The 12,540-nt window shown below is 44.2% G+C and overlaps 1 protein-coding gene across 1 annotated transcript in view; it reads left to right on the top strand.

Annotated features, from left to right (window-relative positions):
* Positions 1-12,540, top strand: part of LHFPL6 (LHFPL tetraspan subfamily member 6) — a 120,204-nt gene that overhangs the window by 101,391 nt on the left and 6,273 nt on the right. The window contains exon 2 of the mRNA XM_038761522.1: positions 8,953-9,051. Coding sequence (XP_038617450.1) covers positions 8,953-9,051 — 99 coding nt within the window. The remainder of the gene's footprint in view (positions 1-8,952; positions 9,052-12,540) is intronic.

Here is a 12,540-nt window from a genome sequence, read left to right as displayed (position 1 = left end):
TTCATCAGAGGCTTAGAGCAATTGCCCAAGAAATTTGTCAGGTTATATATATATATATAGATATGTGTGTGTGTGTGTGTGTGTGTGTGTAATAATAATAATAATAATAAGGGTGGTATTTGTTAAGCACTTACTGTGGGCCAGGTACAGTACTAAGCACTGGGGTGGATTCAAGCAAAGCAACTTGGACACAGTCCCTGTCCCGTGTGGGGTTCACGGTCTCAATCCCCATTTTACAGATGGGGTAACTGCGGCCCAGAGAAATGAAGTGACTTGCCCAAAATCACACAGCAGATAAGTGGCAGAGTGAGGATTAGAACCCATGACCTTCTGACTCTCAGGCCTGTACTCTTTCCACTAGGTCACACAGTAGTATTTACTGTGCAAAGTACCCATATTTGTTCTTTTTTTTAAAAAAAAAAAGACCATATTTGGCTACCAGCAAAAACAGTCCTAGCCAGGTATATTAAAGACCTAGTAGATTCCCCGTCCTATATGGGGCTTTCAATGAATTCTTCCCAGCTTCTTTTAGTCTGAGTCTTTTCGGTTAATGCTAAGTTTGAGACCAAGCAAAGTCCCTGAGGAAAGAGATACTGGTAAGTGTGAGACATTGGCAGTCTTGGTAACTTGAGGCTTATGATGGATTTCACCAAAAGGAACTCAGCTCTAATTCAGTCATTCACGTGTATTTGTGGTCCCCATACTACATGCAGAGCACTGTACTAAGCACTTGGGAGAGTACAATAGAAGTAGTAGACCTGATCTCTGCCCGCAAAGCACTTCGAATCAAACTGTGTACAGTTCGCATGAATGGAAAGATGAAGGATTGAATTCAACTTTCCTTAGCAGCCTAAAGCAAGGTGCTTAAGGAAAATGTTTTCTGCCTTCTCCTGCTCAGATATAGTCCTGGAATGCAGCGTGCAAACAGTCTGAACTGTTCTTCTGTCTGTTTCTACTCATCCCTCACTTGGGAGGAACACCTTTGCAATGCTTTGTAAGTTAATGTCAATCACATCCAGGAAAACTCAAGTAAGGTTATCCACTGCTAAAATACCCTGGACAAATTCCAGGCCTTTAATCTCTAGGAGATGCCCTGCTTTCCTCCAGGAACTTTAACTAATCTCACAGAAATTTGTGCTTTTTATTTTTTAACGGTATTTTTACCAGCACTGTACTAAGCGCTGGGGTAGGTCCAAGCTAATTAGGTTGGACACAGTCCGCATCCCACTTGTCCTAGCAGACAAGTGTAGTAACTGGGATTAGAGCCCTGATCTTTCTGACTCTGAGTCAGTTTTATGTCACGAAGACAAGAGTAAAACTTGCATAAGTATGAGAAATCAATTGATTGAAAATCTATTCCCCCACCCATCCTAAGATAGTGAAGTTAGCCACAGTATATTATGCCCGGAAGATGGACTCTGGACTTTTCTTTTAGGAGCCTGAGTGTCTCGCTGAGTGGTAAATGGAAAATGTTATTTTAATTTCTGTCCTTTGCTTACTCATGAAAGAAGTCCGGTAGTCTCTTCCCTATTCCATAGAATCATATCATCTTCTTGTTTGGTTTCGTGATGGTAAAAGAGAACGTTTTACATGTAGTATATATGTATATATGTATATATGTTTGTATATATGTATATATATGTGTATACATATATGTATGTATGTATGTGTATATGTTTGTACATATTTATTACTCTATTTTACTTGTACATATCTATTCTATTTATTTTATTTTGTTAGTATGTTTGGTTTTGTCTCCCCCTTTTAGACTGTGAGCCCACTGTTGGGTAGGGACTGTCTCTATATGTTGCCAGTTTGTACTTCCCAAGCGCTTAGTGCAGTGCTCTGCACACAGTAAGCGCTCAATAAATACGATTGATGATGATGATGATGATGATGATGTAGTGCCACAATAATCATAATAGTAATGATTAATGATTGTAGTTATTAAGTGCTTGCTAGGCACTAAGCCCCTGGGGTCGATATCATCAATCTGTCATCTAGTCAGATCAGGCACAGGCCGTGTCCCATGTGAAGCAGTGTGGCCTAGTGAATAGAGCATGGATCTGGGGGTCAGAAGGACCTGAGTTCTAATCCTGACTCCATCATTTGTCTGCTATGTGACCTTGGGCCTCATAGGGCCTCAGTTACCTTGTTTGTAAAATGAGAATTAAGGCTGTGAGCTCCATCCTGGGCATGGATGTTTCCACAAAGAGGACAACTTTGGACTGGAGAGCGTATGGGATCATTGACAGCTTTTCTGGCTCACCAAGTGGCTGAGCCCATCCCACCTGACTCGGGCAGCCAGGCTCGTGCTGGGGGTGTGGGTGACTACATTCCATCATTTCCCCAATATCCCAGACAACTAACTAAAAAAAAAAAAACTTCACCTTCAAAAATGTGTCCAAAGCATAGTACTTAGATACCCCCATGCCAAGGGAGGGTTTGGGGCAAGCGGAGACAAGAAACTCGATGTGGTTTTGTTTTGCTCCGCCTGAGGTTAAAAAAAAAAACAACTTTCCCTCGGTTAATTGTTTGAAAAGTGCTTTGGGATCCTCAGATGAAAAGAACTGGAGGAATGCAAAGAATTAATGTTTTGATGGTTGGGCCAAGGTAAAGTCATGGACCACACACAGGATGGGTGTAGGAGCTGTCCTGGTCCCTATATTGTTATGTTGTACTCTCCCAAGTGCTTAGTACAGTGCTTTGCACACAGTAAGCGCTCAATAAATAATAATAATAATAATAATGGCATTTATTAAGCGCTTACTATGTGCAAAGTACTGTTCTAAGCGCTGGGGAGGTTACAGGGTGGTCAGGTTGTCCCACGGGGGGCTCACAGTCTTCGTCCCCATTTGACAGATGAGGGAACTGAGGCCCAGAGAAGTGATTTGCCCAAAGTCACACAGCTGACAATTGGTGGAGCCGGGATAAATGCCATTGAATGAAATAAATGAAAGGAGCCCTGGGTTGCAATTAAATCAAATTATTTGGAAATTACAGATACATTCCTAGTACATATACACATATGCATTTTTTTTAACAAGGCATGCGACTTCACAGAGGGTCAGTGACTCGGGTTCAAGTCCTTTTCACCTTCCCAGTGCCCATGCCCTCACCCTCCTCCAGAGAACTGTGAAGGTGGCCAGGAGAAATGAGCACCCCACAACAGAGGTTACTGGGACCTCTTGGAATCCGGGCCTGACAGGTCATCCCTAGACCACATGAAATCGAAACAGGGCTGGTTCTGTTTGCTAATACCCAATCAAATAGAATCCATTCAAAAATGCATTTTCGGCAAAGGTGCCCATGCAGAGTTTTGGTTCCAGATAATAATAATAATCATAATATTTGTTAAGCACTTACTACTGTGTTCTAATCAGGTACAAACTAATCAGGTTAGGCACTGTCCCTGTCCCACATTCATTCAGTCATATTTACTGAGCACTTACTGTGTGCAGAGTGGCACTCACAGTCTTAATCCTCATTTTAAGATGAGGTTACTGAGGCACAGAGAAGTGAAGTGATTTGCCCAAAAGCATACAGCAAAGTGGTGGAGCTGGGATTAGAACCCCAGTCCTCTGACTCACAGGCCTGGGCTCTCACCACTAGACATTGCTGCTTAAGCGCTTAGTACAGTGCTCTGCACATAGTAAGCGCTCAATAAATACGATTGATGATGATGCTTCTCCAGGCTCTCTCACTGTAAGTCTCTGATGAGATCAGAGAGTTTCCATTCAGGGCCCACACTCTTTCCCCCACCGCGCTTCCAGGGGTGGGTGAGAATGAAAAGTGGGGGCCCTTCTGGTTTTCAGGATGGTTCTTTGCTCAGGGTTTCATTTCCTAAAAGGTTAGAAATAGCTCCCCTTCCCTCTCACTTTTTCCTCTTCCACGGTCCATCTCTCTTTTTTTCTCTCTCACTCTGTCCCTCTCTCTCATATCCAAGGAACAAAGCAGTTGATAGGAAGAGAGGACAAACCTTTCAGAGGACAGGTAGAAATCTGCCCACAAGCTTTGAAGGAAGAAAACTTGTCAGTACACAATGCGGGCCGGGTTTGTTGGAAAGCAGTTTTGCTGCTTTTGTTTAATCGGTTGCGAGGCAGAGGACTGAAACAGGCCAGGAGGCTTCGTGAGCCAAGGTAAACTTCCCCTGGAATGCAGGAGTTCCCAATTGGGCTGACCCTTTCCGAAGCCACTCACTCGGGGTGGGTAGGACGAAGGTGAAGGGATAAAAAGAGGATAGAGGGGTCGGGTGCGGATACCTCTTGGGAACTTTGGCGGCCACACAGATTTGCCATAAATGGCCAAACACTGGGAGCTTTTTGTTGCGGCTTAAAAAAAATGAGGAAAGGGCCAGAGTGGATTATTAGACTTCAGAAAGAATGAATCCTGCTGATCTGTTGCCAGTTCTGCTTGTCACCCTCTAACTCTCGCCTCCCCCAACCCCCTTCAAGGAAGGGGAAAACCCTGGATCCTGGGAAAGTCATGAGGGCAGATTATCCCGGGAGCCAGTAGCAGCAGAATTCCTGGGGTGCCCGGGCAGCGCCTGCCTGCCTGCCCGGTGGGGGCCCAAGTCAAGATTGGGATTTTGCCAGAAGAGAAGACTCGGCAAACTGGTGTCTGCTCCAGGCCCGGGGAGGGGAGAGTGGAATGATAAATCCGTACAAGGAGAGGTTTCAAGGGTCTCAGCTGAGCCATATTTTTAGAAAGCTGTTTGATTCAGCTTGCATGACTGTAATAGCAATGCCAGAAACAGCGGTGAAAGGGAGATAAACATGGTGTCGTGATGATGATTTTTATGTCTCCCTTGCAGTTTAAGGGTGGCTCAGATCATCAGGGAGACCCCCTCATTAGCAGCTGCTTGGGCTCTGCACTGATCAGAGGCATCTCTCTCCAATTTCATTCATCACGGAGGTGTTATGCGCTCACTAGCTTTGCCTGGGGCAATGACAAGAAGGAGGGGATGGGAGGGGCAGATGCTGGCATCCCAAGGACACTACAGGTGGCAAGAGTGACAGTGCAGTGAGACAATAGTAATACAAAGAATTATGGCATTTATAAAGTACTTATAATAATAATAATAATAATAATAATGGTATTTGTTAAGCGCTTACTATGTGCCAAGCACTGTTCTAAGCACTGGGGTAGATGCAAGGCGATCAGGTTGTCCCACGTGGGGTTCACAGTCTTAATCCCCATTTTACAGATGAGGGAACTGAGGCATAGAGAAGTTAAGTGGTATGCCCAAGGTCATACAGCAGACAAGTGGTGGAGCCGGGATTAGAACCCACGTCCTCTGATTCCCAAGCCCATGCTCTTTCTACTAAGCCATCCAGCTATTATGTGCCAAGCACTGTGCTGAATGCCATGGCAGATCCAAGATAATCAGATTGGACACGGTCCCTGTCCCGTACGGACCTCACAGTTTGAGGGAGAGAGAATGGGTATTTTATCCCCATTTTACGGATGAGGAAACTGAGACACAGAGAGGTTAGTAATAATAATAATGTGTGGTATTCAGTAAGCACTTACTACGTGCCAAGCATTGTGCTAAGCCCTTTGGTAGATACCATAAGCAGCGTGGCTCAGTGGAAAGACCTCGGGCTTGGGAGTCAGAGGTCATGGGTTCGAATTCCGGCTCTGCCACTTAGCTGTGTGACCTTGGGCAAGTCACTTAACTTCTCTGGGCCACAGTTCCCGCAACATGGGGATGAAGACTGTGAGCCCCACATGGGACAACCTTAATCACCTTGTATCACCCCCAGTGCTTAGAACAGTGCTTGACACATAGTAAGCACTTAACAAGTGCCACCATTATTATACAGGAGGAAGGAGAATAGGTATTGGAGCCCCGTTTTACAGATGAGGAAACCGAGGCCCAGAGAAGTTAAGCAACTTAGCTATGGATACACAGCAGAAAAGTAATAGAGCCAGGATTAGAAGTCTCTTGAATCCCAATTCTGTGCTCTTTCCATTAGGCAACATTGCCTCCCTCATCTTTGCATTTGCAGAAGTTGAAAGGGATCGGGAGTCTCCCATTAGTCTAAACAGCCCACTTGGTATGCAAAAATCTCTCAAGCCCAAATCTCACTATCAACTCTGTCGTCTTCACAGCTCAAATCTCACTATCAACTGTGTCATCATCAGGCTCAAATCTCACCATCAACTGGGTCTTTTTCACAGCTCAAATCTCACTATTAACCTTGTCATCTTCACGGCCCAAATCTCACCATCAACTGGGTCTTTTTCACGGCTCAAATGTCACTATCAGCTGTGTTGTCTTCAAACCCCAATAAAATCCCAAATTAGAGTTTGGGGCTTTAATCCTTCTTTCTGGCTAATTAGTTTTCCAATTCAGTGTAGAATTAAGACTTGACAGCTGCCTAATTATTCATCCTCATCGATCAACCAACCGGCTTGCTTGCGTCAAAGACTCAAACTTGTGCCCTTGGGGATTTGGTTTGTGATGAATGAGATGAGAAGTGTCAGTCGATCAGTCATTAATATTTATTGAACGCTTACTGTGTGCAGAGCACTGGACTATATATGTATATATGTTTGTACATATTTATTACTCTATTTTACTTGTACATATCTATTCTATTTATTTTATTTTGTTAGTATGTTTGGTTTTGTTCTCTGTCTCCCCCTTTTAGACTGTGAGCCCACTGTTGGGTAGGGACTGTCTCTGTATGTTGCCAACTTGTACTTCCCAAGCGCTTAGTACAGTGCTCTGCACATAGTAAGCGCTCAATAAATACGATTGATGATGATGATGATGACTAAGCACTTGGGCATTTCAGGCAGCTCAAAGTGAGGGAGAAGCACACAAGACAAATTGGCCTTGAAAGTATTTCCCAATTGTGGTCAATTATTCCAGATGGCCAAACCTGTTTTTGAGTGGAGTTTGTGTTATTTTTAATAACACCTTGGAGAAAAATGCATTTCATTTTTAGTCCCGTCCCAGGCTGGACATGAGGAGGAAGGAACTTGAAGCATTAGTACCCCTCGGTTCTCCTGGATAATGACAGAAACATATCATTCATTCATTCAATCGTATTTATTCAGCGCTTACTGTGTGCCGAGCACTGTACTAAGCTCTTGGAGAGTACAATCCCTACCCAACAACGGGCTCAAGCGCAGGGTTCGGATATTTGGATTTCTTGAAAAAGCATAAAAGTGGAGCTTTGTGTAAACAGCGAGTGACATTTGTACGCCTAGCAAAAAGTGAATGTTATTTTCTGCAAGACACATTTTTAGGGGAGTTTAGAAAAATGCTCCTCATCCTTTGTGATAACGTCAGAGGAATTTTGCTTGTTTATACTCTCTCAGAGTTTGGCAATAAGAAAAACTCCCAGTTGTATGTTCTCACGTCGTCCTCTGAGCTGGATTATGGCAACTCTGTCCAAGATGGGAGGCGGCAGGTTCCAGGAGATCATTTGCTGCTAGCAGAGGTCACTGACATTCCGATGTTAATCACCCCATGGCCAGTAACTGAACTGTTATCAGTTCCCACCTGTGTGTTGAGCATCCAGATTTCAGTTGTTGTTTTCAAATGGAGTATTATTCAACCCCTGGTTTTTACATTAGGTTCTGATTAAAAGCCAGAGAGGCATTAATTGAGTTTAATATCTCCAGCAGTGATTGCACAGTGTATAATATGAGGCAACTTGTACTTTTGTGGTTCAGTGGAAAGAGCCCGGGCTTGGGAGTCAGAAGTTGTGGGTTCTAATCCTGGCTCTGCCACTTGTCAGCTGTGTGACTTCGGGCAAGTCATTTAACTTCTCTGTTCCTCAGTTCCCTCATCTGTAAAATGGAGATTAAGACTGTGAGCCCCACGTGGGACAACCTGATCATCAGTCGTATTTATTGAGCGCTTACTGTGTGCAGAGCACTGTACTAAGCGCTTGGGAAGTACAAATTGGCAACATATAGAGACAGTTCCTACCCAAGAGTGGGATCTCCCTGTATCCTCCCCAGCACTTAGAACAGTGCTTTGCTTGGCACTTAAGAAATGCCATCATTATTATTACAGGATAATCATCAAACCTCTTCGCTTCAGCTCCTGAAAGATCCCACATGCTGCTTCCCACTAATCATTATCATTATTATTAATAATGATAATAATAGTCACAGATAACTTGATTCAGCAGGGACTTCCTTGCCTAGTAAGGCCTAATGACACTGAACTATTCCATTTTTATTCTAAAGTGAGATGAAAAAAAGCCAAATTTGGATTTACGTGTTTCCAATAGAGGATAGGTCTGTTGATTACAGTTAGTTTGCTTTTCAGAAAGCAATTAGTAAGGCTGCTGAACTGAATTTTCCGAACGAGATTTGTGAAGATGCAAAATGGTAATAATTGTGGTATTCGTCAAGCACTTACTCTGAGCCAAGCATTGTACTAGTGCTGGAGTAGATACAAGGTAATCCAGTTATTCACAGTTCCTGTCCCACCCAGGGCTCACAGCCTAAGGGGTAAGGAGGACAGGTATTTAATCCTTATTTTACAGATGAGGAAAATAAGGCCAAGGGAAGTGAAACAACTTGCCCCAGGTCACACAGCAGTTGAGTGGCAGAGCTGGAGTTACAACTTGAGTCCTCCAACTCCCAAGCTAATACTCTTTCCACTTAGACCCCATTGATTCTCCGAAGATAAAGTTGGGTCAGAAATGAGCTGTTTGTCTGAAGGTGTGAATTGAAATAGGAAGGGGAAATCAAGCTGATTCTTGAGGGACCTTGGGCTGTTCTCTGTGAATTTGTATTTGAATTTGTCATTGTATTCCAGTGTACTCTCCCAAACATCCAGTGCAGTGCTCTGCATCCACTGAGTGCTCGATAAATCCCATTGATTGATTGGTTGATTATTCTAAATAGTGATTTTTACCAGCTCCCCGATTGGAGCCAACAGGATGAGGTCGTATAAAACCTCTTGTTCGGTTCCCCTTGCAGGCTTGCTGATTGGCTCTGGTTGTGCTCTCTACCCTCTGGGCTGGGACAGCGAAGAAGTCCGACAGACCTGTGGCTACATCTCTGACCAGTTCGATCTAGGTAAGTACCCTGCCAGTTTGCAATTCCTGTAGACAATGATCCTCTCCATCATCATCAATCGTATTTATTGAGCGCTTACTATGTGCAGAGCACTGTACTAAGCGCTTGGGAAGTACAAATTGGCAACATATAGAGACAGTCCCTACCCAACAGTGGGCTCACAGTCTAAAAGAGCTCCTCCTCGGTTGTAAGGGCCTGCAGGGCTGAGGTCAAGCCTACCAAATCTAGCGTCCTCTCCCACCTCCTTGATACAGCGCTCTGCGCACAGTGAGGACTCCAGAAATGCTGTTGACTGACTGACTGACGTCCGCCTGACTTGGATTGGTCATAGGAATGATATGTATTTTGCTCCTTGAGGTCCTAGTCAAATTGCCCCTTATTAAAAGACTGCCCATCAGACTGATACGTATTTTGCTCCTTGAGGTCCTCGTCAAATTGCTCCTTATTAAAAGACTGCCCATCAGACTGATACGTATTTTGCTCCTTGAGGTCCTAGTCAAATTGCTCCTTATTAAAAGACTGGCCATCAGACTTACGTATTTTGCTCCTTGAGGTCCTAGTCAAATTGCCCCTTATTAAAAGACTGCCCATCAGACTGATACGTATTTTGCTCCTAGAGGTCCTAGTCAAATTGCTCCTTATTAAAAGACTGCCCATCAGACTGATACGTATTTTGCTCCTTGAGGTCCTAGTCAAATTGCTCCTTATTAAAAGACTGCCCATCAGACTGATACATATTTTGCTCCTGGAGGTCCTAGTAAAATTGCTCCTTATTAAAAGACTGCCCATCAGACTGATACGTATTTTGCTCCTTGAGGTCCTAGTCAAATTGCCCCTTATTTAAAGACTGCCCATCAGACTGATACGTATTTTGCTCCTTGAGGTCCTGGTCAAATTGCCCCTTATTAAAAGACTGCCCATCGGACTTTGCTGCTGGAAAGTGCTTGGAGATTGGCACGTGGGTCTCAGTAATGCCCACACCCACCCAAGGAGGAGTCAGCAGGCAGGCATCTTCAAACGCTTGAAGCAGTGTGGCCTAGTGGAAAGAGCACAGTCTGGGAGTCAGAAGACCTGGGTTCTAATCCCGGCTCCACCCCTTGTCTGCTGTGTGATCTGGGGCATCACTTCACCTTTCTGGGCCTCAGTTACCACATCTGTAAAATGGGGATTAATACTGCGACCCCTATGTGGGACAGGGACTTATTAGCGTGTACCTACCCCAGCGCTTAGTACAGTGCCTGGCACAGGTTAAGCACTTAACAAATCTCAGTCAAAAAAAACCTGTCCATCGATTGACAAGACTGAGAGATCGGATGCATCCTGTGGGTTTTGAGTTCCCAGCCCGGGAATTGGATTATGCTGGCTCTATTCCAAACACCTCCAGCCCGGCAAACCCTTTCCCAGTCTGGCCTTTCCTTCAGCAGTTGAACCCGATCCCTGTCAGTGCACTCCTGTGATGGAAGCTTCTCCCATCTAGAGTTGAGTCACTCCCTTCCCTGCAGGCCCTTCCCTTCCTAAAACAATGTGTAACCACTCCTCCCCGTCCCCACTCCCATCCCAAGGTCTGATTGACATATTGTCTAAGCAAAGACCACATTCTCCCCTCCCTTCCAATACACATCCCATGTCCGGGATGGGGGGCTGCTCTGGATACACCTCCCAGGATTTCAGGAGAAAGCGGATTTACCAGGAAAGCCATCCATCCGTTGATGTCCCCAGCTGTCCCGGGGCCCAGGGAACTCTTCAAAGACAAATTCTACTTTCCCTAGATTTTGAGGCTTCTAGGCCGCTGTCATACAAGCCTAAGCTTGACATGCATTCTTTTTTCGCTGATCTCTCATTTTCAGTTGCCATATTAATTAACAGATTATAATGAGACCATAATCCATCTGGTGCCACTTTCACCATATATTCCAGCACTTAGCCACTCTTCAGTAAGTCGATTATGCATCTAAAGTCTTCATTTGTATTTTTGGATGGCAAATTAAAATTAGGTGTTTCGACAAGTACGGGGTGTTTTTATTTTTACCTTTGTTAGTGATAATATCTCCTATTGCTAAATCGGCTGAAGGCATTTTAGCCGTTTTAAAAGACAAATTTTCTTTCTCCCATTGTAATTGCTTCTCTTTGCTTTGCATTTCCTTTGATTTGGACAAGAAAGCAGCCCTAGAAGACTGTAAGCAGCGGTCCTGGGTTCTAACTCTAGCTCTACCACTTGTCTGTTCTGTGTCCTTCCTTAGGCAAGTCACCTAAGGTCTCTGGGCTTCAGTTTCCTCATCTGCAAAATGGGGATTAAATGCCCGTTCTCCCTCCCTCTTAGGTGGTGCGCCCAGTGTGAGACAGGGACTGGCTTCAAGCAGCTTATCTTTTGTCTATCCCAGAAATGAACACTATGCTTGGCACACATTAAGCCTTAATACTTTATTATTGTTATTATCATTATTGTAAAGGGCATACAAATAACACTTTTAAAATTATCAAAATGAGAGTACTTTAGATTGTATTTCTCTTTTCCTCTTCAAAGCTCCGTAATATTTTGATTTCCCTAGCAGACGTTTATTATTCAACTGATTCCTCACCCTCAGGCGTATTTACAGTATTTAGTGCCTTGTCTCCCCCTTTTACACTGGAAGCTTCTTGAAAGCAGAAGTCATGTCTGTTCACACTAATGAATTCTCCCAGGCTCTTAGAACAGTGCCCCACACACAGCAAGTGCTCCATAAATACTATAGATTGAATTCTGTATAAGCTCCAAAGTTGGTTGCAAGATCAGTCAATTGATCAACGACATTTATTGAGGGCAGAGCACTGTACGACATACTTGGGAGAGTACTCTACAGTTGGTAGGCACAATCACTGCCTTCAGTCCCGTTAGTGAGGTAGGAGAAAGCTTAGTTGGCAACAGTTCTGGAGATTGGGACTTTATTTCCATTTCTTTGGGGAGAGGGTGCTTGGGAACGTGGAGGAAGTCAGTCATATTTATTGCGTGCTTACTGTTTGCGGAGCACTGTACTACGCACTTGGGGGAGTATATAATACAATCATAAACAGACACGTTCCCTGCCCACATAGAGTGACCTAATGGTAAGAGCCTGGGATTGGGAATCAGGAGACCGGATCCTAATTCCAATGGTGCCACTGGCTTGCTGTGTGACCCTCGGAAAAATCACTTAACCCTCTCCAGACCTCAGCTCCCTCATCTGTAAAATGGAGGTAAAATAGATACTTTCCCTAGCTCTGAAAATGTGAACTCCATGTGGGACAGGGCCAGTGTCTGATCCAATTATCAATCGATCGTATTTATTGAGCGCTTACTGTGTGCAGAGCACTGTACTAAGCGCTTGGGAGGTGCAAGTTGGCAACATGTAGACGGTCCCTACCCAACAGTGGGCTCACAGTCTAGAAGACTATTATCTTGCATTGAGCAGGGTTTGGCATGTAAGAAGCACTTAATAAATACATTATTGTTATCATTATTACAATAATAGT

Source organism: Tachyglossus aculeatus, chromosome 20, assembly GCF_015852505.1.
Source record: "Tachyglossus aculeatus isolate mTacAcu1 chromosome 20, mTacAcu1.pri, whole genome shotgun sequence".
Taxonomy (NCBI): Eukaryota; Metazoa; Chordata; class Mammalia; order Monotremata; family Tachyglossidae; genus Tachyglossus; species Tachyglossus aculeatus.
Note: the sequence above shows the minus strand (reverse complement) of the source record. Positions and strands in the feature narration are given on the sequence as shown.